A 27,875-nucleotide genomic window follows, 5' to 3' on the forward strand; every position below is an offset into this window, starting at 1 on the left:
TGTAACCTGTATGTACAAAAACTTCAGCCTGCATTGTAGTTCCCTTCTGTTTTGTTGTAATGTGTACTGCGGTAATAAACCCTTTTTTTTTTTTTTTTTGCATGATGGTCAAAGAACATCATATGAACTGAATGATGATTTAGGAACATGAGCAGGATTGCCTGAGATGAAAGCAAACCGGCAATCCCTCCATGAGCCAGTGTGTCACTGAGACGGCATACACTTTGATTCCTTCTAATTCCTTTTATGTCATATCTATGAGATGTTGCCTTTTCTTTTTTTTTTTATTAAACCTTGTAGTATATATTGTGGGACACTGTTTGTTGGTGGTTTTACACCAACTGATGGTTTACTGCGGGTGTCAAAGTCACAAAATATTCCACATGTCCCGATTAAAAAAAATAAACCTTTCTTTTCACTTTTGACTTATTTGGTTATAGTTATTGCTGGTTCTATTTCAGTTCATGCAAAAAAACCACAGAAACTGTTACTAAATCTATTATTTCCTTTCACGGGGTGTCAATACATGCAAAAGCAGGGGAGGAAAAAAACAAGGTACTGAATGCTTATGCTGCTTTATTACTGTACTACACTGAATTATTCCATTGAGACTCTTGACAATGGCAAATACACTGTGAAACTAAAACCTACATGAAATGTCTCAGAATACCAAAAACCTCACATATGCATGACATTTCCCAGATGCTATATGGAGGAGATGGAGACCAGCACGTCAGCTGGGACACATTAAACACATCATAATCACATTTGGTACTTCTATAAATACAAGATGTTTCTAATAACCAACCTTCTTTTGCTCAAAGTCCTATTTACAAAATGACATGAGCAGAACAACAGAACTTTAAAATTACCTGAAAGATTTTTTTTTTTCTCCTCGGCCACTGGACCCAAGCATGCATCCACTTCTGTACAGTTTCTTGAAAGCTGTCATATGGTCGCAATTTAAATGTATTCATTTAAAACAAACTACAGCACCTGAAGCCGTATTACGTTTCCGTGCAAGAAGCAAACTGGATAAAAACGAAGACCTAAGACCTAACATTAAGGAAGGAAGCACAACTGAGTTTAAAAGCGACTCCCTGCAAAATCTGTCTTTTTTTTTTTTTTTTAAATTTGTTTTAAATATAAACAAGTTCCACCCTGAAACTGAAAGAAAAGCGCGGTGCTTTCCTTATGGAGACACCCAGACGAAACGTTTCTGGAACGATACAAACACACAAGACACTGCAGGAGAGAGCAAAGCAACACACTGGAGCAGAGGGTCCGCAGGCGTTTCCTGGGCCGTCTTCGCTGGGGGCTTTGTTCTCACACGAGGGCAAGGGCTCGTACGCACGCTCAGCACACGCAACGCATCCGTCGCCTGTTACCGGGCAGAAAGCGGCGGTACGGGAGGGGGAGGGGCGGCACGTTGAAATCCCAGCAAGAGGGAGTGGGGTGGGAACGCTCCAGAATCCAGGGCTCCTTCGCAGAGGCTCTCGGGTCACACTTCTGGGATGGAGTGGTCCATGAGACTCTTCACGATGCTCGTGGACATCCTGTGACGGACAGACAAAGGGTCGGAGGTGTCGTCCCGTGAGGACGAGTCCTCCTAAGAGACAGCGCAGCCTCGCGCTCGCAAATGCACTCTGATGAACATGAGATCTGAACGGTCAAAATCCCAATCCTGCAGTCATACCCTTGAGAAAAGAAATTAACCTCAAGTTGTATGAGAAAATATTAAGCCGAAAAACAATAAAATCAGTGAGTCGGCCAGTTTGCTCCCCCAGGTCCTGCTGAGGGTTGTGGCGATAGGAGGCTGAACTGGCAGGTCCCCAAACCTTCCTTTATTCAGCCACAATTTCCAGCTCCTCCTGGAGTATCACCAGATGGTCGTAGACCAGCCAAGAGATATAATATCCATAATATATTATACTATATAGGATAATATCCATATAATAATATAACATCCATCCCCAGAGGGATTTACCCCATATAACTCCAGTGGGAGGTGACAAGGGGTCATTTTTAGTACAGGCCCAAACCACTTCAACTGACTCCTTGGTGAAGGAGCAGCGACTCCACTCTGAGACTCTCCCGCATCACTGAACTCTTCAACCTCTCATGACCTTGCAGAAAAACATCATTTCAACTGCTTGAATCCATGTTCTCGGTCTTCACACAAAGCTCATGAGCAAAGGTGAGAGTGGAGAAGGAGACCGAATTGAACTGAGAGCTTCGTTTGAAAATTTCACCACTAAGCATCAGTACAGTGCCTTCCCATTCCCCTTTTCAATCACTCAGCAACAAGACCCAAGGATACTTGAACTTCTGCCCAAGGGGTAGTTCTTGCCCCGTTTTCCAAGAAAAGAACATGAACTCAGAGGGACTGATTTTCATCTTAACCATATCGCATTCAGCAGCGAACAAAGTTGAAGGTCCCAGTCAGACGGGACCAAAAGGACAACAAGGTCTGCAAACTAACAGAGATGCCACCCGCAGTCACCCAGCTGGACACCATCTAAGCCAACACTTTGGCATAAACTTTACTTGGGAGCCTGAGCAGTGGGATCTCCATAGTTAGAACACACCCTCCTTCTCCTTCCTAAAAAACATGGACCACCATCAATTTTCCAGTCCGGAGGTACCTTTGATGCCTCCCATGAAACACTGACGAAGCACATGAGCCACACTACCTCAACATTGTCCAGTGCTTCTCAGCAAACTTCATCCACCCCAACAGACCACCACCATGGTGACTTCAGAACAGTGTTGGGGTTCAATCCACTGGAGATGCCAAACAGTTTTTCCTGATAGCATGAGGAGTTCTTCAAATTGTTCCTTCCACTGCAACACCCAAAAATCCGTCCAGTAGTGGTCCATACATCTCCAACTTTGCTTAGCACATTCTGGACAGGATCATGGGTTCCCCCCCTTAAGTTACTGAACTGTTTGCAGAACAACTTTAAGGCCATCTCAGTCCTTCTGCATGTCCTCCAAAACTCCTCTCATGCTCGAGGTTGTGCTTTGGCAACTTCCTTTGCTGAGTCCTCTTTGACAAACCAGGAGATCCTGCCTAAAGTATTGTCCAGAAGAGCTCCTCCTTCAGCTTAATGGCTTCCCTCACCGCTGGTGTCCACCATCAAGTCCCAGGGTTGCCACTGCACTCCAGCTGCCTTCAAGCCTGAGGTCTTGATCACGGTCCTTTCTGACTGCTCAACATTTTACAGAGGATTGTTGCATTGCAGTAACCGTCTACTTTGCGGTCTACTTTGTGTTAGCTCACTCATCCTGGACATGTGCAATGTGTTCATCACAGGCAACTCATCAGACATAAGAATCTATGTAGATATACTTACTTCTTCATCATGTGCTCAAAGATGACTGCAGGCATGATAGTTACGGTAATCACATTCCCACCGGAGTTCAGTATGTCCGTAATCTGAGAATCCTAGCAAGGCAACAAAAAATGCAAAAAGCAACGGGTCACAAACTGCAAGGCGTAGCACCGGTGACCCCCGTTCCAAGTAATTTTGAAAAACCACAAACAACCTCTTGACAAGCACACTGCCTAATGTGGTAGCAATCCCATGAGAAGACATTTTTAAAAGGTGGATATTAGTCATTTCAAACTCAGACATGTGAATCACAAGTTCATGCTCAGAAATTTTCCCCCATCTGGTGTTAATTGTGTTTATTTGTTGTCGGATTTACTATTTAATTATTCTTCATTGAGAAGATTGTTCTGTACTTTTCTTGACTCCCTCGGTGGTTGCAGAACATCTGGAAGAGCCCAGTTTGTTTGCCAGCGAGAGACTCCCGGACTCTGCTGCACCCCTCCCCGGGAAATAGGAGCCGAGGCGCAAAGCCAGGCAGCCGCACGGGGAGGGAGAGGAGCTCGTCGGCACCGAAAGCCCACTGCAGGTTGGCGAACGGCCTACGGGGACGGATACGTGCCGTTACCTTGAGTCCGATGACGTTCTGCCCGTTCACCTCGCAGATGTGCTGCTCGGTGAGCAGGCCGTTGCGGGCGGCCGAGCTGTCCTTCACGATGAAGGTGATCTTCCCCTTCTTGAAAATGAAGCCCAGTTGGCCGCTGGCGTCTTTGTGCAAGGTGACGGTGCGCTCGAACGGCCTGCGCCGGGGCCGGAGGGGGGGGGAGAAGCGAAACAGGATGACTCGATAGCTTCCTTTTCCATTTATATTTCAGCAGTGCGGCCATATGCTTGCTGTAAATAATTAAGAGTGGGCGGGGCCACGGCGTACCTGTCCCGCACCACGAGCGCTATCCTCTCGGCGCCGGCGTTCTTCAGCACCTTGTGGGCCTTGTCCGTGCTCCAGCCGGCACAGTTCTCCCCGTTGATCTGGAGCACCTGGTCCCCGAAACGCAGCCCCCCGAGCGCCGCAGCTGTGTTGGCCTGCACGAGCTGTACGAAGATTCCCTGTGCGTGCGGCACACACACACACATTCATCAACTAGAACACCAGCTTTAACAGACTGCGACTGTATCATATTTTCACCCCTATAATAAATTATTATTATTATTGTGAACCTTTTCTGCTTGTATATGGTCGCTTATTTATTTTTTCCACTTTTAATATACATGTTTTACATGTGTACGTATGTTTTATCTTGTATGCTGCTGCAACCCAATTGAATTTCCATCTTTAATCAATAAAGCTTCATTTGTTGATTCATTCATTCATAACCCAAAGTCTGAACGGACAGAACCAGCTTTTAAACTCAGCAATTTTTTGTATTTATGACACGTGTCTCTCGTAAAGATGTTACGGCGCTTCTTCTTTCAGCGAATCAATTTCTGCAAGTGCACTTTTTTTTTGGTACTTTATTGGTGTTCGAACGTGAAACGTTCCAAGTCCTTTGTTATTGACATACGTCCCATTCCGGTTCATAGCCCTTAAAGATCACTGCCACATAAATCCTTTGGCGTCATAAAAAACCCCTATTAGATATCGTGAAGGTTGTTCTGACTCAAAACAGATACTGTAAGAGCACAACATAGCTGTCATATTCTGAAATACAAACTGTGCTCTTTCACACTCTTGAAAGCGTTTTGCAGGGAAAAAAGAAATCTCGTCTTACGTTGTCCACGGATTTCAAGCGCAGTCCGATCTTGCCGTCCATGTCTTTGCAGAGGATGACCTCGCGGACGCCCTGCTTGACCTCGGCCCTGAGAACGCCGCAGTCGCGCCCCGTGATCGGGGCTGTCATGTAGCTGAGAGCGGACGGCCTGGTGGCCACTTGCTGCAGAGGAGGGGACGGAAGGAAAGGATATTCGCAAGGAAAGTGTAACGTTCCCTGCGGGACTCACTCCACTTTCGGGCACATTTAGCACGGGAAACAAAGGCTTTTCGTTAACACAAGACTTGCATGAATAAATCACGCCGAGCCCGGCCGTGGAGCGTTCCGTGTTCCCGTTCAACTGTCTGCAAGTGCAAACCGCTCGTTCCTTTGAGCCCTCAGGAGCAGCGCGCGAGGGCAGCTCTTCGGTGACACGTGGTTCTCACTGTATGTTTCACCCTGCTGACATCTGATTCGTTGCCGAATAAACAACGCAAACATCCCATCAGAACGGGAGCAGGAACATACCCGCCTTGGCATTATGTCTTGAAATGACAGAACCCTGAAACGGACCCTAAATCCGTCCGTCTTCGTGCCTTTAGATGTATCTGACTTCGAAACCTGGGCTGCCGCTGCTTCCTCCTGCCAGTTCTGTTGTTAATAATAATTGTTAACAATAACAATTATTCTAGTCAAGATATGTGACAAAATTATGCAGCTGTGGGTAGAGCAGTAAGTATGTAAAACACTATACATATCAAGAATAAGGGCAGAGTTTGCACTTTCTCCCTGTGTTTGCGTGGGTTTCTCCTGGGTGCTCTGGTTTCCTCCCACAGTGGAAAAAACGTGTGTTTCAGGCAAACTAGTGACTGTACTGTTGCTCACTTGTGTGGTTGTGTGAGTAAATGTGTGTGTGTGATTGCCCTGTGATGGGTGGGGGGCGTGTACCCTGAATTGTGCTCCGTTTCCAGAATAGGCTCTGGACCACCGTGACCCTGATGAGGACATGCGGACACAGATAGATGCGTGAATCAATTTAACAGTAACAATTACCCCAGAGTAATCGCCAGTGGGCACCGTGGCGAGGGCTTGGCGAAGCGCATCTTCCGTGAGGTTTAGGCCCATGAACTCAGTGAGCTCCGGATACAGCTTTGGATAAAGTCCTGTAACGAGAGTGCATGAGGGCTAAAAACACGGTATGAATGCACACACCACAGGAGCCGCTGCACCTCGGGCCAAATCGCTGCAGCGATTTCATCGAGAAGCACCGACGTGAACGAGGACCTGCAACTAGGCCCAAAAACATCGAAATCCCGGCAGGCTGGCGGCAGCGACGCTTCGTGCGGAGCCCCGGCGTATTTCCCGCGGCGCCGACCCCGGGACACGCTCATCAGAAACACGCCGCAGGCTCCCGGCGAACCCCAGACCGAGTTGAAAGCCTCGCCCCTAATCCTCCGCGACCCCCACCGACCGTGACGCGAACAAGCTCATCGGGCACTTCCACAAACACTCCAAAATGGGCAAAGAAGCGGAAAAACCGGAAGCAGACCTTTCGCTCCCGGGCCCCTGAACCGCGGGGATCTGCTCAGCAAAGATTCACTGGAACAAGCTGCCCAAGACTCACGCCGCCTCCGGGGAAAAAGGTCAGCGACGCACTGCCCGCATTCCGTTTCCCACATTGCATTTGGGGTGTGTTTCGGGCAGGGTGGGCTTTGCGCTTCTAGGACTCGGGACGTTACCTCCCCGACTTTCCACAGGCCTCGAACCAACGACCGTTTCAAGTCGACTCCATCCTAAGCCACAAACCCCCTTGTACTGAATTATATAAACTATAAGGATACATAAACAACTAACATACATGAATGCCACACTGCATTCGAGAGCTGTATTTTTTCCACTAACTTTTGCAAATTACTCATATTAAAATAAGCCAAATGCAGAATAATAATCGTAATATACAGTATAGTATTATATTTTAATGCTGCACTATTATTTTCCATTAGTTCAACATCTTCCTTTCGCTGTTTCTTTTCCACACCACGAGAATCCTCGCGCTGTCCCTTGCTGGCCACGTGAAAAAAGGCACTTGAATGGAACTGCAAAGGAAAGATTGCGTAAATAAAACAAAGCTCTTGCATATAAAATGTAATAACTGACAGACACGGGACCGAGTTAACGAGAAACATGCGGCACATCAGCCAGCCGACGTCATCGTACCTTTCGACCGAACGTCGGCACTCAAAAACACAAAAATACGGTACGATAAGGCCGACGGCACGGCCGCCGTAAATCACGTATGCAGTAAGCGAAAAACTAAATGACCGTGAGACGCGGACGGGCCAGAGGAGCAGGGGGTGGACCTACGTGGGTTTGCAACGTCTCTCTCCCTAATCCAGGAGCTCCCAGCCCCAGCTACCGTACCTTATATTTACTTACCTTCCGTCTACCTTTTCGCTCTACCTGTACACTGAAAAATCCGGCCTCCTGTCTCACAACACAAAAGTTATCATGGGAGAAACACGGGTCTGCGTTGGGCTTTCTGGTACCCTACAAACACCGAGCGCCATGCCTTTTTCACTAAATTTCCTTCAGTTGCTACATACACATGAGTTCTCCTCATACACACACACACACACACACACACATCTATATATTTACATTTACGTGTATTCATTTAGCAGACGCTTTTCTCCAAAGCGACGTACATCTCACAGAAAATACAACGTGTTCATTACATTAGGAGAAAGAGACACTTAGATTGATTCTTACAGTTAGTTTGTTTCTTTCTACCATATGAACCAATGTTCATCACACGAGTAGCTGCACAGAACTTTAGCCGAATATTCATGATTCCAAATCACGGACGCAGTTCTGAACCGCTTGTCCCATTTGGGGTCACAGGGAGCCAGAGCCTAAACCGGCAACGCAGGGCGCGAGGCCGGAGGGGGAGGGGACACGCCCGGGACGGGACGCCAGTCCGTCGCAAGGCACCCCAAGCGGGACTCGAACCCCAGACCCACCGGAGAGCAGGACCCGGTCCAACCCACTGCGCCACCACGCCCCCCCCAAATCACCGTCCTAGTAACTTTTTTTGGAGATACATATAAACATTTATGTTACATTACATATACTATACATTAATATATATAGTCTATATAGGTGTGTGTGTGTGTGTGTGTGTGTCTATATATATATACATATACACACACACACACACACACACACACACACACACACACGTTCCAGAGGCCTACAGACACTACAACAGCAATATTCTGCAATATGGTAAGATGATCCCACCTCTGGAAAAAGACAAAACCAGCAAGAACACTCGGAGTTAAACAGTGGGTCATGTGACCACAAAGTAACATAACGTACTACACGAACGCACACGGCCTGAACATCGTCACGGCAAACTATGATGACAGTTACGGGACTTTACCACGCAGACATTTAACCCAGAGGGCAACGTTGACCCAGAAGTAAAGCAGAAGCCTCACTCTACACACTTATGAAGAAATATTGCTCAGATATTTTGATAATGAGATGCATTATCGCAGTAGTTCCTTTTTCAAGCAACACATACACACACACACACTGTCTGAACCGCTTGTCCCATACGGAGTCGCGGGGAGCTGGAGCCTAACCCGGCAACACAGGGCGTGGGGCTGGGGGGGCGACACCCAGGACAGGATGCCAGTCTGTTGCAAGGCACCCCAAGCAGGACTCGAACCCCAGACCGACCAGAGAGTAGGACCCGGTCCAACCCACTGCACCACCGCCCCCCCCAAGCAACACATATAAAAGGGAAAAAGTGAGATTTGACAAAATCTCAATAATTACACATTAGCCTTAAAATACCGGCATTTTAGCAGCAGAAGCAGCCTGATGTAAATATTACAAGTGTAACTTACCGTTCCCCTCCTCCGCAGAGCTCTCATTGGATGCCTCGGCCAGCAGAGCCGGTTTCGACGCACTCGCTGCGTAAGCATTCTGGGCCTGGAAGAATATGACAGGGATCAGAGGAGCTGGAGCAGCAGTAAAATGAGGAAAGCAGTCCTGTCTGATGTAAAAATTAATTTAAAAAAAAAAAAAAAATCCCTAACCCTTCTCTGTTAATAATGCAGTTTCATATCCAAAACAATGCAAGATAGATAGATAGATAGAGAGATCCACTGACCTGCATGAACTTATCCACCTTCATGTCTTCTAAAGATGGGTAAAGCGACATTTTTACAACAGGTAGAAGTCAAATACCTGGGCAGTTCAAAGAGAGAAGAGACAAGAGTGCACAGGAGGTGCTGAATATTTCATGCTAATGGCCCTGATGCTGTGCACAGCCAGCGTCTACTGTCACTGACAGAACAAGGGCCCTGGAAAAACACATGGGTTGGGTTACAGTTAATTTCTAACAAGAACAAAAATAATAAAAGGCTAACCCTAAATAGACCTGCATTTTGAAATTTACCCCAACCCAAGACTTACAGCTATTCTCTCTCCCAGGAGTTTTAACAGCAGCTGAAAAGGCTGTGAATTCCAAAGAACTGGAATAATAATAATAATAATAATAATAATGTAAACTGGTGAACAACTAAGGAACACGTTTTGTAACAATAATAATAATACTTATTATTAGTAGTATTATTATAATTAATACTAACAACAATAATAAATTAGCTGACTCCTTATCATAAGGTGTGTCAGGTCCTAGTAACTGAATCCCATAACAGGATAACTAAGGAACACAAAAACAACGTGTTCCTTAGCTATCCACCTGGAACATTTAGACTAAATTTTAGTATTTGTAAACGAGGCCAACAGCGAATTCGTCGTAATTAATAACTAAGTGTCTCCCTGTTATAGCGGGCCGCATGAAACGCTTTGTTTTTAATTTTGCAACAATGAGTCGCGTGCGGTCGCGCACTGCCGACTCTCCGTTCGTTTCTGCGCTATTTGAGCACAGAGGCGACGCGCCCGACGGATGTCATATTATGAGGTTATTATAAGGTTATAATAAGGCGGCGCGCGGTGCACGACCAGACGCACCGCACCGGCGCATCTCGCATCATCACACACTCACCTTGAACACTGAAGATGGCTCCACGCGTGGGCTTGTCCCTCCCGCACACACACCGACGGAATACACGACGTCCGTTTCCAGCGCACCGCCTTGGATCGCGTGAACGGGAACGCGGGCGTGGGTCTTGTCGTGGACGCGCGGATGCGGACGAGGTCGCGCAGACACCCACGGCGCTAGGACCGTGCGCGCGCCGCAGCGCCCGCTACCTGCAGACGCGGTTCCTACAGCGTGCTGCGACTCCGCGGTCCACGTGACGGAAGCCCGGAGGCACCGTGGGAGACGTGACCGCGCGCGCGAGGTAGCGCGCGAGCTCCCCTCTCCCGCCATAAGTAGCAATGGAGCCGGGGAGGGGAGCTGTACGCAAAAACATTGCTTGCGCTTCACCTTACAAATTTTGTTAGGAAACTGTTTTTTTTTTTTTTTTTTAAAAATGTATTCCCACACCGGTACTTTGTATGGAGAGCATTATTTTTCAGTGAGCCCTTAACCTTTTCATCGCTTCATTATCTGTAAGCTTAAGGAGAAGTGCGGGGGTTAGCGGGCCTGCTGTGACTAACAGAAACTTACTCAGAAAACCACTTTACAAAACCGTGTTTCGGTGACAGTTGTGGGCTCTTTCAACACGAGTCTGCACCTACAGTAAATGTGGAAATAAGCATGTGGCCTATTTTGGGTTTGTGTCAAAATTACGTCTTTCTGCATATGGAAAGAATTGAGTCGATCGTTGAAATTATTGACACTCACAGGGGCAAATACACTTGTACCCAGTTAGGAGAAAAGAAAAAATACTTGAAAACTATCTGCAATTTAAGAGATGCAGGCCCTTGAGCAGACAGGACTGTCATGCGTTTGGTGATCAAAATTTTACTTCAAAACAGCTACTTTACATTAAACACATTATGACCAGAGATGTGGAAAGTATGAATAATTGCATAAAATACAATACTGATAAGGTAGCATAATTTCAGCATAGAGCACAAGAGTTAACACAGAACATCCTCTGTTTTAGAAATTATGATCAAACTTGTTTACAGCTTAATACCAAGATCAATATGTAATGACAAGCACAGTTTGTTCAGCTGTAACATACCTTGATCTGATTTCTTTACATGTGCTAAATTATTTCATTTTACCACAGCAATGAAGGAATTATTTTTAGATGCACAGTTTCCATCTAAATTGCTCAAAACACACATCATTGTACACCGCCCCCCAAAGCAAGTGTACAGCTCTGGACATTCCCCTACACGTCAAGTGTTGCGACATAAGCACACATGCAAACAAGGCAGCTTTTCCGCTCCATCTAAAGTCCATGTTTGCAAACATACTGCGTACCGTCGAAAGTGCTGGCACTCGAAACCAAAATCCCCGTAATTTTCTGAAGTTCACATTAAGAAAGTGGCCACTGAGGCACAACACTGAACGCACATTTATTTACAAAAAAACATAAAATCAGTAGCCAGCTGTAGGCTTTGCATGGAGAGCTAAAATTGGTCTGGGATCCGATTTAGAAAGGCGCCTCGTCAATTAACGCACTGTTTTCTCCTTCACCGTGACGCAGTTTCTAAATCTGTATCTGAGCGAGACGTCATGTTTAGGTGGGAGGATGCCGAGACCAGCCCTGGTGCAGTCGGTCTCGAGCGGGGCTGCTGCCAGGTCGTGTAGCTCCATGTCGTAATGGCAAAGAGCAAGTGTAAGGAACTGTTTAATCTCGTTGATGGCGAAGAAGCGACCAGGGCACTCGCTGACCCCAGACCCAAACGGCAGCAGGAACTGCCTCAGCTTTCGCCCGTTTTTGTAGAAGTCTGTCTTCTTCTGCCCGTTTTCATCCAAGAACCTGCTGCATTGGAATTCCTAGAAAGAACAAACAGGCCTTATGAGTGTGCTGATGACCTGCTGTCAGGAGACAAACTTCTGAAAGATCTGGACCACAGCTTGTAAAACTGTATGAACAGAACTGCCTTTTAACGCTTGAATAAGGAAGATCAGCCGAACCCCTTCAGCTGAGGATAATTCTCAAACTTGTCAGCTTTTCACACTGCTTTAGATAAAACTAAGCAGATTAAATGCCTGAAAGGACTATATGATAAACCAGACTTGAGGGATTGACTACGCAAACAGGAACATACTGTTGGATCCTCGTAGATCTCAGGGTCCATGTGCATCATCTGCGGGAACATGGCAATGTGGTCTCCTTTACGAATAGCGGCCGTCTTCCCCGTGTCCAGGGTCAGAGTGAAGTTCTCACTGGCTACACGTATCATTATTGATGCACTGGAAAGACGCAGAGCTTCCTCTATTATGCTTCCTGGGATGGAGTAAGGAGGAAAAGAAAAGAATGAGTGAATGCTTGTAAGCTATGAGGTACAAGTCATTTTTGAAGTGACATTTAAACATCTTTTGTGCCTCTATTTTGAGATCAATATTTTGAGAATAAAACTTAGGGAAATTGCACCAGGTTGCAGCCTACATACACACATGCTTGCATGAAAATATTACATACAGAGATTAATCAATGAGCATGTTTAAACAGAAGGGAAGGGTTAATAAAATTTTTTAAAAATGAAATTTTTTTCATGTTGCAGTGCTCAAGTAAAACTCACCCAGTACAGACATGCCAGCCAGTTGATCTTTGGAAAGAACCACTGGTTTTTCCAGGTTGCCTGGGGTGTGGCCAGACTCCCCCAATACTCTCCGTACTTCGGCCTGGGCAGCATCCAAGGCCACTGGGCACCTGAAGAGTGAAAACCAGCATGGGGTCAGAGTGACTGTGAAAGGAAATAACTGGCCAAAGAAGAAAAGCTACTTTGAATTGTAAAAGTCCAGCCATAAGTGCTGCACACTATACCACTTTTGAAACCAATCAGTGTAATCGGTCCTCATCACATTGACTGTCTATCATCTTAACATTTTTTGGCACTGTTTATTTGTCAGAAAAACATCCTCAGGGAAAAACTGACAAAAATCTTCACCTCAGTATGTAATACAGGCTCCAGAAGGTTGCTGGTAAAGTGTTGGCCTGGGAAGCCCACAGCATGGAGACATGTGTCCTGGCCTTCTCCTTCTCGTCAAGCTGCTCCATCTGGTCGAAAGCGTGCATCCTTCGCTCAATGAGAGCTGACAAGCACTTGTTTCTCTTCAGATGCCGGTGGTGGAGCTTTTCTGCCAGGGCTTCCCGGGCCCGAAATGCTCTCCCACAGAGGTGTATAGGCAACCCTGCTGCCATCTCAGGAAAGGCCTTGTCGAATGCGTGGAAGTCCTCCATAGCTTGACGCATGAAGAGCCACCTGGGGGTAGCACCCCCAGTAGCCATGGCTTCTGCCTCCTCCTCCTTTCCAAACAGCGTAAGATACCCGGCCTCAAACATGATGCGCTCAACAAAGACCTGCAGCCCTTCCGTTGTCCAGCCATGCCCCTCATCCCGCCTCATGACAGCCTGGAGGTTCTCCATCATGGTAGAGATGAGCTGCTGCAGGACTGGTCCCTGGAGCGTCTGCCTGAAGATGGAGTGGATGTCCTTAATGTTGTAGCTGTACACAGGGTCATTGAAGTCTGCATGGCCAAACACCTGAAGCAACAGAACATGGACAATTATTGGGATTTAAATTTTAATTTTATCTCATCTGTTACGGAGTGTAACTACACCAAATGAGTGGTCACCAAAAGTCAGTTTTGACTCAATGGCACTTACCCTTATCCCTTTAGGATTGATTAGAATGCTGCGGTATAACTGGCAAATTACGTAGAAAAAAAATCCACTAATAATCAATGTCTCAATTTATTTTGTTAAAACCACAAATGGCTTAAATGAGCATGATAACATGCTTGGAAGGTAGTGCTATTCGCTCAAGCCCAACCTCAAACCTGTAGGTACAAGCTGAGCTGGGGATTGAAAATCAGCCATCTCATTCACCCAAGGGATGAAAGGCTAATTTGTGTTCTCTGGGTCTCCTTGCACAGATGGCTAGTATGGTAATACGTTGACTCTACAGAGACCCAACACATAATGGATTTATTCCCCACACACAAAGAAACCTGCTAAATACAGGGCTTGGTGATTTCACCGGCAGACTAAATTCAATTATTATCAGTTTTTGTACTGCGCCCTTCCCATCGGATTACCTTAGCGTGTTTGAGACCTTAATACATAGAACCCGAAAAAAAGAGCATTACAATGGTGACAATTCAAAACAAGCATGGAGAAAATCCAGAAAGTCACAGAGGAGAAGAAACAAAACTGCTACGGCTGATAAATACATTAAAAACCTCTGGGGGTCTAAGGCCAGTTAGCTGACCATCTGTCCTAGGCGTGTGCTAACACTACGTATTTAGAAAAAAAGGTTGTGTTCAATGAGCCAATTCTGAAGCGGTCGGGTGATCATCTGGACACCCTGTGTGGTCAGCAGGTGATGTTTCAGTGGGTCACTGAGTACAAACAGTAGGTTGGGAGAGGGGGATAACATTTAAACATATGGTCACCAACCATGCAACACATGCTTTAAGTGCAGATTTAAAGGAAACCAAATGAATGAGAATGTGTAATATTTTACAGCATTCCATTGTTGCGGTAAAAGTGGACATAATAGCCAGCGGGCGCCATTTCCCATCACAGCTGCCGCCAATGTCACGTAAAGGGTGACGCCTGAGCGCGAGACGACTCCGCGCGGGATTGCTGAAGTTACTCGGAGCCCCAGAAACTGGTGTTGTGTAATATTTTGGCAGTTTCTTTGCTAATACGTTGGCGACGTAGCTTAAATTTCGTCAACATTGAAACGGCCTTAGCAGAACAGGTAGGTTATTGACTATATGGGAATTCCTGAGGTACTCTGAGGGCAAAATTTCCCCTTTTAACTAACTGCTCTGACAGGAATTGACTGCCATCCGAGGCACAGAACCGGATTTGCCGCCATTTTCGCGATTATTCCACCAACAATAATCATCTTCTAATTGATCAGCGAACGTATGTCTTAATTTTTGTTCTTTAAAAAAAATCTTTTTTTCTTTTCAGTGAATTCAGCAACAACGTGCTTCACTATTCTTACCCTGTATTATATTTTTAGCTGCTTCCACAAAACGATTAAGTCGTCCCATGAGAGATTAGGGTAGTAACATGTGGCTGGCTGGATTACAAATACTCTGAATTATGAATTAAGTGTGTGAATTCTGTGCATATATTTGCAGTATGGTATAAACTAATTTAACGGGGGATGTGGTGGCGCGGCGGGTTTGACCAGTGCCTTGCTTGCTGTGTGGCGGGTCTGGGGTTCGAGTCCCAGCTTGGGGTGTGCAGCGGCTCTGTGTTTCTCCCTGTGTTCGCCTCCCCCGACATGCAGAGGATGGACCTGGCAACCCCCCACCTCTGTTCCTCCCTTGACTTGCCTTGGACACCACGCGAGTGGTCAGCTATGGGTCGGGTCCGACTCGACACCTTGCTTGCATGCATAATTAATTTACCGCCCATAATCGATTGTTCGTTTGAGTCGATTATTCGCTTTGAAATCGATTACTTTGGAACTGAAGTCTCCCCCCCGCGTACGGACTACTTAAAAAAAGCCACGCAGAGGGAGATTTTCCACAGTTCTTCCTACAATTGTCCAGCGAGTGAAGAAAGTGGTGGCGACAAAGAGCCGGCGTTGTTCCCTCCCGAGCGCTGTTTCCAAGGCGCTTCGAAGCGCGAGGGCAACAGGAGACATTGTGAAGTAAAGATAATTGACTTGCAAAGACCACCGTCTAATAAACACTTCTTAGCACACATTCAGAAGTTATTTGGTCCAAGTCTTTCACAACGAATTAAATAGCTTTATGCCTGAGTTCCCGGGACCACCAGTTCACACAAATTGCCCCTTTTTTGTATTACCTTGTGGGAGAATCCAATGGCAAACTTCTGGAAGTCCAGGTTCCTTCCCTGCCGGGACACGGCGCCGTACGAGAAGGGGTCCAGCACGAATGTAAAGTAGCTCCCGGCTATTTTACAAGTGAAAATATCTCCGTATTTTCTCTGCATCGACCGCAGGAATTCTAAAGGGTTTCTCCCGTATTCCAGTGCGACTCCAAGGTACGGGATCCAGCCGTTCATCAGAGGAGGTTCTCCAGGTTGCCTGCAGGGGTGTATTATTATAATTATTATAATTATTATTAAGACTCTGTATCCAAAGTAGCTTATCGTGTTGCATAATCAACCTGGCAACGTTTCACCCGTTTAGACAGCACAGTATTCAGTGTTTCATTCATGGTAAGTACCTTAATCTACAGCAAAAGTGGGACTCGAACCAAGGTTGTGCTTGCGCAACGGTACTATCCACTACGATAGCTGTCGGCGCAGTCTCTTCTTTACCGTTTAGGTGCCCTTTTCTCGCAATGTCACGTCAATCAATGACAGATTAATTTTTAGAGAGATCGGTGACGGGACGACCCCACTGAAATGGAGAGAAGGTTGGTGTTCAACGCTGGACGTGCTCGTGCCTGAGAAGCGCCCCCGTCTTGCAGTCACTCACTGCGGTAAAGTACAGTACGCAGCTGCTGTACAGTACCTCAACAAGGCTGAGGATCTCACACACGTCGCCTCTTATGTGTTACCTCATTTTCCCACAGTCACTGCACACTCTTGGGAGCATATCTGGTTGTTCGTTTAACCCACTGACCCACATTTTTGCCCGGAACCCCGTGGATCCTCCACTTCACACATGAAGAGGCGCGAGCCTCCTCCTCCTGCCAACTTAGAAGGAGCTCGTATAGTGCACTTATGCAAAATAAGAATTTCTGTTGGAGCCTCCAGCGCTACTGAAATTCAATGTGTCTGAATGGTCAAAACACCTGCCTCTAAAGAAGAAGGCGTTCGGGGGTTGATTTGAGGAGCGATCCACGCAGGAATTCCCATGTGTTCGGGATTTAAATGACTTGCGACCATTCCAGTTCGAGGAGGCGTACAGAGAACTGCATGGTAAACGCTGAGAATTAAGAGCCACGGGCGTTTAAACCCTTTGACGACTTAAATAAAAAAGTGGAATGCTGCATCGTTTCACCAACCGACATAGAAATTATTGTAACAAGTACGCACCTTCTCCTGACGCTGCAGAGGAGCCAAAGCAGCAGGGCGCACAACACCACAAACGGAGCGTAGAAGATCAAGGCAGCCATAGCAGAAGATAACTTCTCATGATCATCTCCGCGAGCTATATTGAAGTGGCATGTTTCCACTGCTCCTCCCCCTTGGAGAGGAAGGTGGGGAAAGCACAGCTCGCGCGTGCAAAAAAAAAAAAACGAAAAAAATTGGGAAAACCCGTACCGTATCTATCCGAATAAACGTCGCTGAAAAAACGTGAAATCCCAAAATCTGAACGCAAAGCGGGGTTAATAGTGCTGGAAGTGCGGCTCACATCGGAGCATTACGGTAACTGCTAGTTTGAAAGGCCTTACATTTGCAACATTCCTTGTCTATATTGTAATACTGTATGACTGTGGGAACTTCCTAGTGGATGTTTCTCTACCTGAAGGAAATGCTGATTATAAAAAAAACACTGGAAACTCACATTTTCGTTTCAGGCAGATATTTGAAATTAAATGACATTCTTGGAAAGGGGGTGCAGTGGCGCAGTGACGCAGTGGGTTGGACTGGGTCCTCCTCTCCGGTGGGTCTGGGGTTCGAGTCCCACTTGGGGTGCCTTGTGACGGACTGGCGTCCCGTCCTGGGTGTGTCCCCTCCCCCTCCAGCCTTACGTCCTGAGTTGCCGGGTTAGGCTCCGGTTCCCCGCGACCCCGTATGGGACAAACGGTTCAGAAAGTGTGTGTGAGTGAGACATTCTCGGAAATGCACGTGTTCATTTTTAATTTCTCGCATTTAAACCACAACATAACACCATAACTTCCATTGGAATTTGGCTATTGTTTTATTTGTTTAGTTTATTACTACAGCAGCCCCACTTCTGAGGTGCAACCCAAAAACCTACAAGGATACATAAACCCACATCCTTAACTACCACACTACCTGCTGGCCATAAGACAAGTGGTAACCAGTTTGAAAGCTGTTGGCTGTGAAGTCATTGTTAGGCATAAGGTGGATGCAATAGCTATGGATTTGTACTTATATTAATTTTTGAGTAAGAAAAACAATTTTGGGGTGGAGGAAGTTTAATTGGGGAAATTCAGAGCAGAAACAATACTTTAATCTAAATGAGTACTACAGTGGTGTATGTACGGGTACTTACAGGTAGGGACGTTTCAGAAAAGGTCTACAGCCTTCATTCACTGTATATGAGGATAGGAGGACACAGGCATGAATCCAATATGAATGATTTCAGAAATTTTATGGACATTTTTTTTTGTAATAGATTAATCATGTTTAAGTACATTTCTTGTAACCATTGACTAAACTCTGATTGTTCATGTTAATCAGAGTCGGAGCTCAAGTGTTTACAAGTTTAGAATGGTATGTACGTGCTCTTTCAGTGTTCAGCACCTCAACGTTTCCGTCTTGGATTGTGACGGGCTGGTGAATCACTCACTCTTTCACCACATTTTGAGTCAGCGGGTCTGTTTCTGGGTTACAGCAAGTAGCTGCTTAAGGACGTAGGCCTGCAACTGCACAGCTGTTGACTCGAGTCCTGGGAAGCTCCCTCATATCTCACAGCTACTGTAATTGTTGTGAATGGGGGTTAAGCCTGGAGTGTTACTGGTTCTACCCCATTCCTTGCTGCTTCTGCAAACACTTTTGACTAAGGTACTTCCCCAGAGCTGTCTCAAGTAAAATACCCATAAGTACAAATAGGTCAAATATTATCATTCACTTTAGATACCAGTGTGAGCTAAACACACACACACACACACATTTTCAGAACCGCTTGTCCCATACGGGGTCACGGGGAACCAGAGCCTAACCTGGCAACTCAGGGCGTAAGGCTGGAGGGGGAGGGGACACACCCAGGACGGGACGCCAGTCTGTCGCAAGGCACCCCAAGCGGGACTCGAACCCCAGACCTACCAGAGAGCAGGACTGTGGTCCAACCCACTGCGCCACCGCACCCCCTGTGAGCTAAACAATGTAGCAATAATCTCTCCTTCCTTAAAAGTGATATGTACTCATAAATTTTATGTCTTTTTTTTTTTTTTTACTTGAGGACAACTTTGGACATGGGTGCTTACAAAACCAGCTCAAGCTTTTGTTGTAACATTGTGATGTTCATACTGCATCTGTTCTTTGAAATTGGCAATGTTTTATAGATATACACATGTGAAGAGATGGTTCTCTTTTCCTTGTATCTTCTCAGCAGGTGTGTAAACCTTTTAAGCAATTCCTCTGGTCTCCTCATTTATTCAAACTTGGCCACAAAAACCCAGTAAGAGTCCATTGATGAGTAATAAATAATGCTGCTGTTTTGTGGAAGAACAACTACTCTCTTCACTTGTTTGTCCAAAGGATGTGATCAAATGAGACAATTTGACCAGTTCAAATGAAAACCATTCATATTCGATCACTGTCTGTGATATTCCAGAACAAGTGAACCTTTTACAAATAAATCTCCTAGTTTAGCTATCTCATGATAAACAGTGTATATTTCTATTTGTCTGTTTTCTATCATAGAGATACTGAACATTTACTTTGTCAAGACCCATATTAGCCTTACAGAACACATTGAACGTTTTTACAGTTGTGTGAAACTTCCTGCTGCAATAAGGCACGTGTTGCACTAGACAGACTTATGTAACAACCACACTTGAAACTGTCCCACAGTATCAACATGAAAAAGCAAAAGTAAATAAATGTACCAGTGATGTCGCAAAAGACTTGAACCTGGTAACTGAAGGTTGCTGGGTTAAGCAGCAGTCCTCAGTATTGCTGTAGTTTTACTGAGTAAAACCATAACCCTGAAGTGGTCCAGAAAATAAATGGATCAAATGTAAGAAAATTACATAACGTTTGTTAAAGCCACAAATTAATACTAGAATTTTGACAAGGCAATGACTTCTGGGAAATTAACCTTATGCTTCAACAAAAAAAAAAACATACTTTAAAGGTGTTTGTGTGTATTTTTAAGAATCTCAGGTTGATACAGTAGCGTAACCAAATGCGTTCAAGCGGGTGGAAGAGACTCGACATGGTGTGAATCACATTGCACTTTTTTATTTAAACTTTAATATTGGACTCCACATCTGTATTTTGCTGTATATCTCTAATACAGCTTTATTATATTTCTGTTATTCCACACATTTTTAGACCACTATATATTTTTATTTATTTATTTACACACATACACATACACACAGTGGCTGAAGCCGCTTGTCCCAAGCAGGGGTCTCGGCAAGCCGGAGCCTAACCCGGCAGCACGGGGCTCAAGGCCGGAGGGGGAGGGGACACACCAGACACAGCAGACCTAGCAGCTTGGAAGAGGGAGCAGAGTACAATCACTGACCTTGACTCTGCATGGCATAGTAGCTCATGTAGGTGATAAGAGGTTCAAAGGCCCGCCAGAAAGGAACGCGTGAGACATTCTTGGTATAAAGGGCTCGAGTATCGAAACGTTCAGCTGAAGTGAAAGAACTGTTAGTTATGCGGGTTGGAAAATGTGCCACACAAAACTAAGGCAGTAAAAGAGAAGCTGTACACCCAGTCTGCACACAGCGTCATCCTGCATAATATACTCCGACAACTGTGGGATCTGGAATGGGACAAAGATGCATTGTCTGTGACTGTCCTCCAGGCTGCTGCTGACCTAATTCTTCAGCAGTCATCATATGATGCCAGTGGTATTTGTGGAGCTCGGTGGAGCTGTTCCCAAACTGCATAGGAAGTGTGCTAAAACCTTGTTAAGCAGGAATTCTGCAATGTTTTGACATCCGAAACTGCACTGTATCTCAGAACCGCCTCGTGCAATTCTTGCAAATCATTCCAAAGAAAATTCTGCCTGAGAGCTGCAAAATGGAACTTGAAAAAAATCATAGGTTTGACTCAGTATTGACCAGGAGGTGGCAACGATGAGCCTCGGGTACGGATGCGGGGCTGGGGATTCCGCACCTGGGCTGCCTCTCGGTTTGTTTCGAAGGATCGCTCACTGCTCCTCTTCGCGTGTCATTCCACGTGTTTTAACGAGTTCTCCACAAAGAAAATGTCATGCAGTTTTATACCTGTATCTGAAGTCAATGTCGTGGGCGGGCTGCAGGATTCCCAGTCCGGCCCGAGACTGGTCCAGCGGGGGAGCTTCCGCATTAGGGTCCAACAGTTCCACTTCAAAGTAACAAAGCAGTAGAGTCAGAAACTGCTTGATTTCATACATTGCAAAGAACCTCCCAGGACACTTGGTGACCCCAGAGCCAAAGGGCATGAAGTAGTAGTGCAGCTTTCGGCCGTCTTTGTAGAAGCTCTTCTTCTCCTGGCCGTTTTCGTCCAAAAAGCGGTCGTATTTGAAAGTCTGTACAAGGTATAGGAGAAACATTTGCTATTCTAAATACGTGTGAACACTAATCGTATGCACACCTGCTGCTCGTGTTAAAAACACTCCATTGACAAATTTTCATAAATATTTTCACATGCATTCCTCACACAGCCGTTGATCGGCAATAAAATGCATCAAAACAGCGTAAGAGTGTGGGACTGTCGTCATTCAGCTCCCTTCCACAGTGCTTACAGCTTGTGTCAGTCATCGTTATAGTTTCTTTTAATTCAAAGCAAATAAAAAGGTGAAAAAGTCAATGTTTTGCATATTGTAGCTTTATCCGAGACTTTTACAGAACGTAGACAATGGAGGGACAACTATCAGTACACTTTTACTGATTGCGAACTAGTGTTTAGTTTCTTTGGACTTACAAACAAACTGAGCTATGAATGGATCCCTAGTCCCAGCTGTGTTTATAATTAATGAATAATTATATAATTCACGGGGGTGCGGTGGCGCAGTGGGTTGGACCACAGTCCTGCTGTCTGGTGTGTCTGGGGTTCGAGTCCCGCTTGGGGTGCCTTGTGACGGACTGGCGTCCCGTCCTGGGTGTGTTCCCTCCCCCTCCGGCCTTACGCCCTGTGTTGCCGGGTAGGCTCCGGTTCCCCCGCGACCCCATATGGGACAAGCGGTTCTGAAAATGTGTGTGTGTGTGTGTATATAATTCACACACACACGTTTGCTGAAGCCGCTTATCCCAAGCAGGGTCGTAGCAACTGGAACCTAACCCTGCAACACAGGGCGTAAGGCTGGAGGAGGAGGGGACACACCCACGGCGGGACGCCAGTCCATCACAAGGCACCCCAAGCGGGACCTGAACCCCACACCCGCCGGAGAGCAGGACCCAGGCAAACCCGCTGCGCCACCGTGCCCCCCTAATTGTATAATTATAGTTATACAGTTTTTTAGAAGCCCATGTCTTAATTTCTAAGACATGTTAGAAAGAGTTAGAGAAGCTATTACTCACCAAAGGATCTTCATAAATTTCCGGGTCAAAATGGAGCATTTGAGGGTAAAATGCGATCACGTCGTCTTTGCGAATGTGGTAGGATTTCTCGTTTTCCATGCGCAGCTGGAAAGCTTCTTTGGCAACTCGGATGTTGAGCGAGGCACTGGACAACCTCAGTGCTTCTTTTATGATGCTGTCTGTGTAGACATCAGCAGTAATTCAGTCATGGATATGGAGTGATTTTCTATGAATACAGAATTTTTGTAATATGACAATTTTGAATGTTTACCTGGGAACCATAAAGTGATATGCGGAGAGCTTGATGCGATATGAAGACCGCCTTTACATAAACATACTCCATAACTTAAGGTACCGCTGACTGATTATATTGTGATGTACTGCCTGAAGATCATCACATTATGTCAAGCATGCTTGTAAGGTTCCACATTAGACGTGATTTTCATTAGACATTCTTCAAACTCCCGAGTCTCAGTCATGAGAGTTTTTTTTTCTTTTTTTTTTTTGTCAGGAGCTTTTGAAGGACTGCTTTCTTGACGTGTCAAGCGTTCGCGTGGACCAGCTCGTTTGCTAGCATGTCATAGGGAATTAACCGTCTCAATTTAAGAAGTTCCGAATCTGCGTTACGAATTGCGTACGTGTTGACATTTGAAAAGAGCAGTTCGGGTGTGTCCCACGTGAGTTTCCTTTCAAGGTGGAAATTTTGATTTTGCCTTCCGTCCAGAACGAGGCCCACCGAATCTGGTAGAGCAGGTTTTTCTTTTTTGCATTTCTTTCAGTACCCTTGAGCGCTCACGTACTTGAAATGACTAATCCGCGAGCTCATGCAATGTATTTAAACGTTCCTCCGAGCAACAGTGCTGTCATTTCACACCTGCCTAAAAACCCCACGCACGCAAATTGCTGGATCAGGTGTGGCAAACATCATAGTATGTGTCAGAGTTAAACAGGTCCGGAGCAATGTACCGACCCAGCACCCGCATGCTGTCCAGCTGCTCCCTGCTGAGGGTCAAATGAGGCCAACGGGGACTGGTCTTCTGCCCAGAGCTCTTCAGCATCTCGGTGACCTCCTCAGCGGCAGCCTTAATGGCCTCTGGACTCCTTAAAGACCGATAGAACGAGAAAAGGCACAAAATATTCAGCAGTCATCGGTGCGCTTCTTCATAGCAGATCAGCCGCTTCCGCTAAAGCGGCACATACAACATGCAGTCATATTGGCAGCATATTTAAATAATTCTGAAATTCTATAGATGCGTTAGCAAAATCCTTCCGCTAACGGCTTCAGTAAATGCGCAAAATGCCTGGAAACGGGTTTCGGCCAAGCAACAGCATTAAGAAACAGCAGTTTATTTATCCTAAGCAAAGGACCGTACACTCAAACAGAAATATGTGGACTGGCAAAATTTGTTTTTCAATCCAAAGTCGCCTTTACTGGCAAGGCGATCACACACACACACACACACACATTTTCAGAACCGCTTGTCCCATACGGGGTCACGGGGAACCGGAGCCTACCCGGCAACACAGGGCGTAAGGCCGGAGGGGGAAGGGGACACACCCAGGACGGGACGCCAGTCCGCCGCAAGGCACCCCAAGCGGGACTTGAACCCCAGACCCACCGAAGAGCAGGACTGCGGTCCAACCCACTGCGCCACCAATGAAAGGTTATTAATACCGACACCTCTTGATTTATTCATGAATTGGATTCTCTAAAATATCTGGTATCGCCACCAAAATATTAAGTATTTATAGTATAACAGTAATTAATGTAGTAGAATATAAGACTGAATACTAAAAAGACTTTTTATTTTTAATATTTTTATTAACAGCAGGGGCAGCAGTCAGGGCAGCGGTAAGAGCCATTGCCTTGGAGTCAAAGGACCTCAGTTTGAATCCCCCTCTTCCTGAAGCACTCCTGAACAAGGTACTTACTGCGAATTACTCTAGTAAACGGTGTCCAGCTGTATTAATGGACCAAAATTTGTACTATGCTTAGTAAAGCAAAACGTGGCCATGAAGGACTGGATAAGGTAAAAACTTTGTGATGGACAGGATGCTGCCCAAGGGCAGCGGATGGTCTATCACCCCTCCTATTCAGTGCAGATTGTTCACCAATTCACTCCTTAAGCATATACAACATTCCTCATTACTGCTATTGATCACAAACATTGAGGAAGAGTGAGCTGTAAACACTGTGGTTACGTTTCACCGACACCCATCTGCTGGGCATGCGAAAAGAGGCTGTGTTTGCTTTACAGCAGACAGAAATGTTAAGAAAACAGATGCAATAAAAATAGAAAATGCAATAAACTGGAAAGTGCTTGTGTCTGTAACAAACTTTCATAACAGGAGACTCCAACCTGTCTGAACACACTTGTCAGCATTAACACCTCTTCCTTTTCTAAGATACCTGATGAGGTAGAAGAGGCTCCAGAAGGTAGCAGGCAGAGTGTTAGCCTGGGAGGCCCACAGCAGGGCCACATGAGTCCTGGCCTTGCTGAGGTCATCAAAGTTGGTCAGGGTATCGTTGAGGTGCATCCGCAGCGAGATCAGATCAGAAATATTCCTCCTCCTGCTGAGGTTCTGGCGGAGGAAGCTCTTGGCCAGGTTCTCACGGGCGCTGTGACCACTCTTGAAGATGTGAATGGGAAGACCGGCGACGAGGGCTGGGAAGATCTTGTCAAACTCCTTGTAGTTCTCCAGAGCATTGAGAACGGTGGCTTTCCGGGCCTCCTGTTCCAACGGGCTTTCATTTTCGTGAGCGCTCAGCTCTTGCCCAAAGAGAGTCAGGTAGCTGGCCTCAAATATCACTTTGTAGCAGAAGGCCAGGATCCCATCTTGCTGCCAATGCAGAGAGCTGGCTTTCAGGGTGCCAGAAGGCAGCATGGCAGACTGCAGGTTCTCCATCATGGTCTTGATGAGCGAGGGTAAAGCCTCGCCCTGGAGAGTTTTGCGGAAAGTCTGCTGCAGGTTCTCCGTGGTGTGTCCATGGTTAGGATCCATGCTCTCGTGACCAAATGCCTGGAAAGATACAACAAGAACTGCAGGGGAAGTCTTCAGAGGACCAACAGTCAGAAATGAGGAGCTACAAAACCACAGCTGGAGTGAAACACAGAGTAAAGCACAAACATGGCTATATAGGATTTGATAAGGTAAAATCTTTATGATGGCCAGGACGTTGCACGAGGACAGGGAATGGTCAAGCACTTCTCCCAAACTCCTAACCCTCCCCAAAGTTACCTTGGCAGATGTGGACAGGTGGAATTTTTTCCAGTCCAGATGTCTCCCCTGGCGAGCAACAGAGTGGAAAGAGAAAGGGTCACACAGGAAGTGGATGTACTGGCCGGCGATCCTGCAAGTGAAGATGCGCCCGTGTCGCCGCTGGAGGTGGCGGAGGAACTCCAGGGGGTTGGCGCCAAAGCGGAGGGCACAGCCCAGGTAGGGTATCACGCCATTCTCCAGCGGGGGCTCGCCAGGATGCCTGAAAGGGAGGAACAAGGCACACGTTCGTGGGGATAACGTTGACATCGGCAGTACCGAGCAATCCTGTTTGATCGGGATTTGCATGCAGGCGGCAACTGTCTCCATGGAAACGAAACACCGAGTCAAAGCAGATAAAACACCAAAACAGGTACACAATACGAGATAATTACAAAAGTATGAGTAACAACTGCCTTGTAACTTGTTTACATCACTTTCTGTACATTTGGTTTCTATTTACTTTATTATTTTACTCAGCCAGTTGTGGCTTGCTTTAATCGTTTTATAAGTTTCTGTTAAGATTTAAGATTTGGATTCTATAAGTTTATTTCAGGGTTTTGTACAAGAACACTGGCCATCCCTATAGCGTTCACATACTTTAAAGCTGCACTGTATACATACACATATATGTATGTTTTGCTGCGTTTACATTCATACACACACACACTGGCTGAAGGCGCTCATCCCAAGCGGGGTTGCGGCAAGCCGGAGCCTAACCTGGCAGCACAGGGCATAAGGCTAGAGGGGGAGGGGCCACAGCCAGGACGGGACGTCACTTCATCGCAAGGCACCTCAAGCGGGACTCGAACCCCAGACCCAGACCCAGACCCAGAGCAAGAACAGGGCTAACCCACTGCCCCACCGTGCCCCCTACATTCATATGTAGATTCATATATAAATCTATGAAAAATGTGTAGCAATTTAGGGAATGTAACTGTGGAAGAGATGCTGGAAACACCATGTCTGGCATCCAAAATCATACCATGTTCAAAATCACTGAGGTCACACGTTTTACCCAGTCTAATTTTCAATCCAGCAATAACTGAACCTCTAGACCCCATCTGCATGCTTTATGTATACAGTATTATTTTTTCAGGCATTTAATTCACTGTTTGGAAACACTGGCTACTTGCATTAATGTGAGGTGTACCTAATAATGTGGCCATTACTTTGAGTATGAGTACACACACAGACATATACTGTATATACAAAATACACTTTGAATGTGGCAAACATATACCCACATACACGTGTGTGTTCTGTTGCGTTTACATAAAATTAAAATGAATTAAAAATGTCCGAAAATGTAGGGAATGTAATACATATATCTCATGTATACTGAATATTTATGATTTTCTTTCATTAAATTTACATTTGACTTCTCACACAATTTCCAACACAGCATTTAGTTGGAAAAAGAAAATATACGCAAACGCAACAATTCTACAAAATATTGATAGGAATATTGTCATACCCTTTAATCATGACCTTTCGAATTAGAAGTTTGAATAAGTTCTTTACCCAGAGCTTTAATATAAGAAGAGAAGGTCAAAGAGCTCCTCACCTCCTGCGGATCCCCAGCACAATCCAGAGGCAGCATAGGAGGCCGAGCAGGAGGCCCCACACCGAGGCACAGATCATTGCGATCTCTGACGTGCAGATGTGAGCGAGCGCTGGGTATCCTGGAGCATCTGCTCCTACTTCTGGGTGTCGCTGAACTGAGTCACCTGTGCTCACCATCTCCACAGTTAACTCGTGAGTAAGCAGTCTGGCACACGAGGCTGATCATGTGCTCGCTTGGGTTTGTTTTCTATTTGTTCTGTTCTGATCAATGGTTCTGTCTGGAGGGCGAGGGCACTTTCAGCAGGACGACCGACTAAGAACGAGCGCCGATGTGACCCAAATAAGGGAACAAGGGGGAGCATGACGAGATGTATGTCGCTCCGGAGGAAAGCGTCTGCTGAATGAATAAATGTAAACGTAACACGTAAGATATACAAACACTGGAGGCGGAAAACAGGCAATAGAGGAAACTGACATGCAAAATACATAAATATAAAA

The 27,875-nt window shown here is 45.9% G+C and overlaps 3 protein-coding genes across 5 annotated transcripts; all 3 read right to left on the minus strand.

The window, feature by feature from the left end:
* Positions 1 to 67: 67 nt before the first annotated feature.
* sdcbp (syndecan binding protein (syntenin)) lies at positions 68 to 10,396 on the minus strand. Of its 2 annotated transcripts, XM_018744301.2 has the most exons (9): positions 10,161 to 10,396; positions 9,261 to 9,337; positions 8,995 to 9,079; positions 6,134 to 6,243; positions 5,102 to 5,263; positions 4,264 to 4,439; positions 3,961 to 4,132; positions 3,357 to 3,448; positions 68 to 1,556 (listed from the first exon to the last, which is right to left on the minus strand). In XM_018744301.2, the coding sequence occupies exons 2-9, from the start codon at positions 9,309 to 9,311 to the stop codon at positions 1,502 to 1,504; spliced, it is 903 nt and encodes a 300-aa protein (XP_018599817.2). In that variant the 5' UTR covers positions 9,312 to 9,337; positions 10,161 to 10,396; the 3' UTR covers positions 68 to 1,501. The 2 variants fall into 2 exon arrangements, with proteins under 2 accessions (XP_018599817.2, XP_018599819.2); XM_018744303.2 differs by lacking the exon at positions 6,134 to 6,243.
* A 595-nt stretch (positions 10,397 to 10,991) lies between these two features.
* cyp7a1b (cytochrome P450, family 7, subfamily A, polypeptide 1b) lies at positions 10,992 to 17,375 on the minus strand. Its single transcript, XM_018744300.2, has 6 exons — positions 17,218 to 17,375; positions 16,018 to 16,258; positions 13,133 to 13,728; positions 12,764 to 12,894; positions 12,290 to 12,468; positions 10,992 to 12,014 (listed from the first exon to the last, which is right to left on the minus strand). The coding sequence occupies exons 1-6, from the start codon at positions 17,295 to 17,297 to the stop codon at positions 11,688 to 11,690; spliced, it is 1,554 nt and encodes a 517-aa protein (XP_018599816.1). The 5' UTR covers positions 17,298 to 17,375; the 3' UTR covers positions 10,992 to 11,687.
* Positions 17,376 to 20,449: 3,074 nt separating this feature from the next.
* LOC108929603 (cholesterol 7-alpha-monooxygenase-like) lies at positions 20,450 to 27,592 on the minus strand. Of its 2 annotated transcripts, none has more exons than XM_018744261.2 (6): positions 27,379 to 27,592; positions 25,794 to 26,034; positions 24,964 to 25,574; positions 23,524 to 23,654; positions 22,554 to 22,732; positions 20,450 to 21,378 (listed from the first exon to the last, which is right to left on the minus strand). In XM_018744261.2, exons 1-6 carry the CDS (start codon positions 27,552 to 27,554, stop codon positions 21,223 to 21,225), a joined length of 1,494 nt encoding a protein of 497 aa, XP_018599777.1. In that variant the 5' UTR covers positions 27,555 to 27,592; the 3' UTR covers positions 20,450 to 21,222. The 2 variants fall into 2 exon arrangements, with proteins under 2 accessions (XP_018599777.1, XP_018599776.1); XM_018744260.2 differs by having other exon boundaries at positions 20,450 to 21,562.
* Between the last annotated feature and the right edge of the window lie 283 nt (positions 27,593 to 27,875).

Source organism: Scleropages formosus, chromosome 9 (assembly GCF_900964775.1).
Source record: "Scleropages formosus chromosome 9, fSclFor1.1, whole genome shotgun sequence".
In the NCBI taxonomy this organism is placed as follows: domain Eukaryota; kingdom Metazoa; phylum Chordata; class Actinopteri; order Osteoglossiformes; family Osteoglossidae; genus Scleropages; species Scleropages formosus.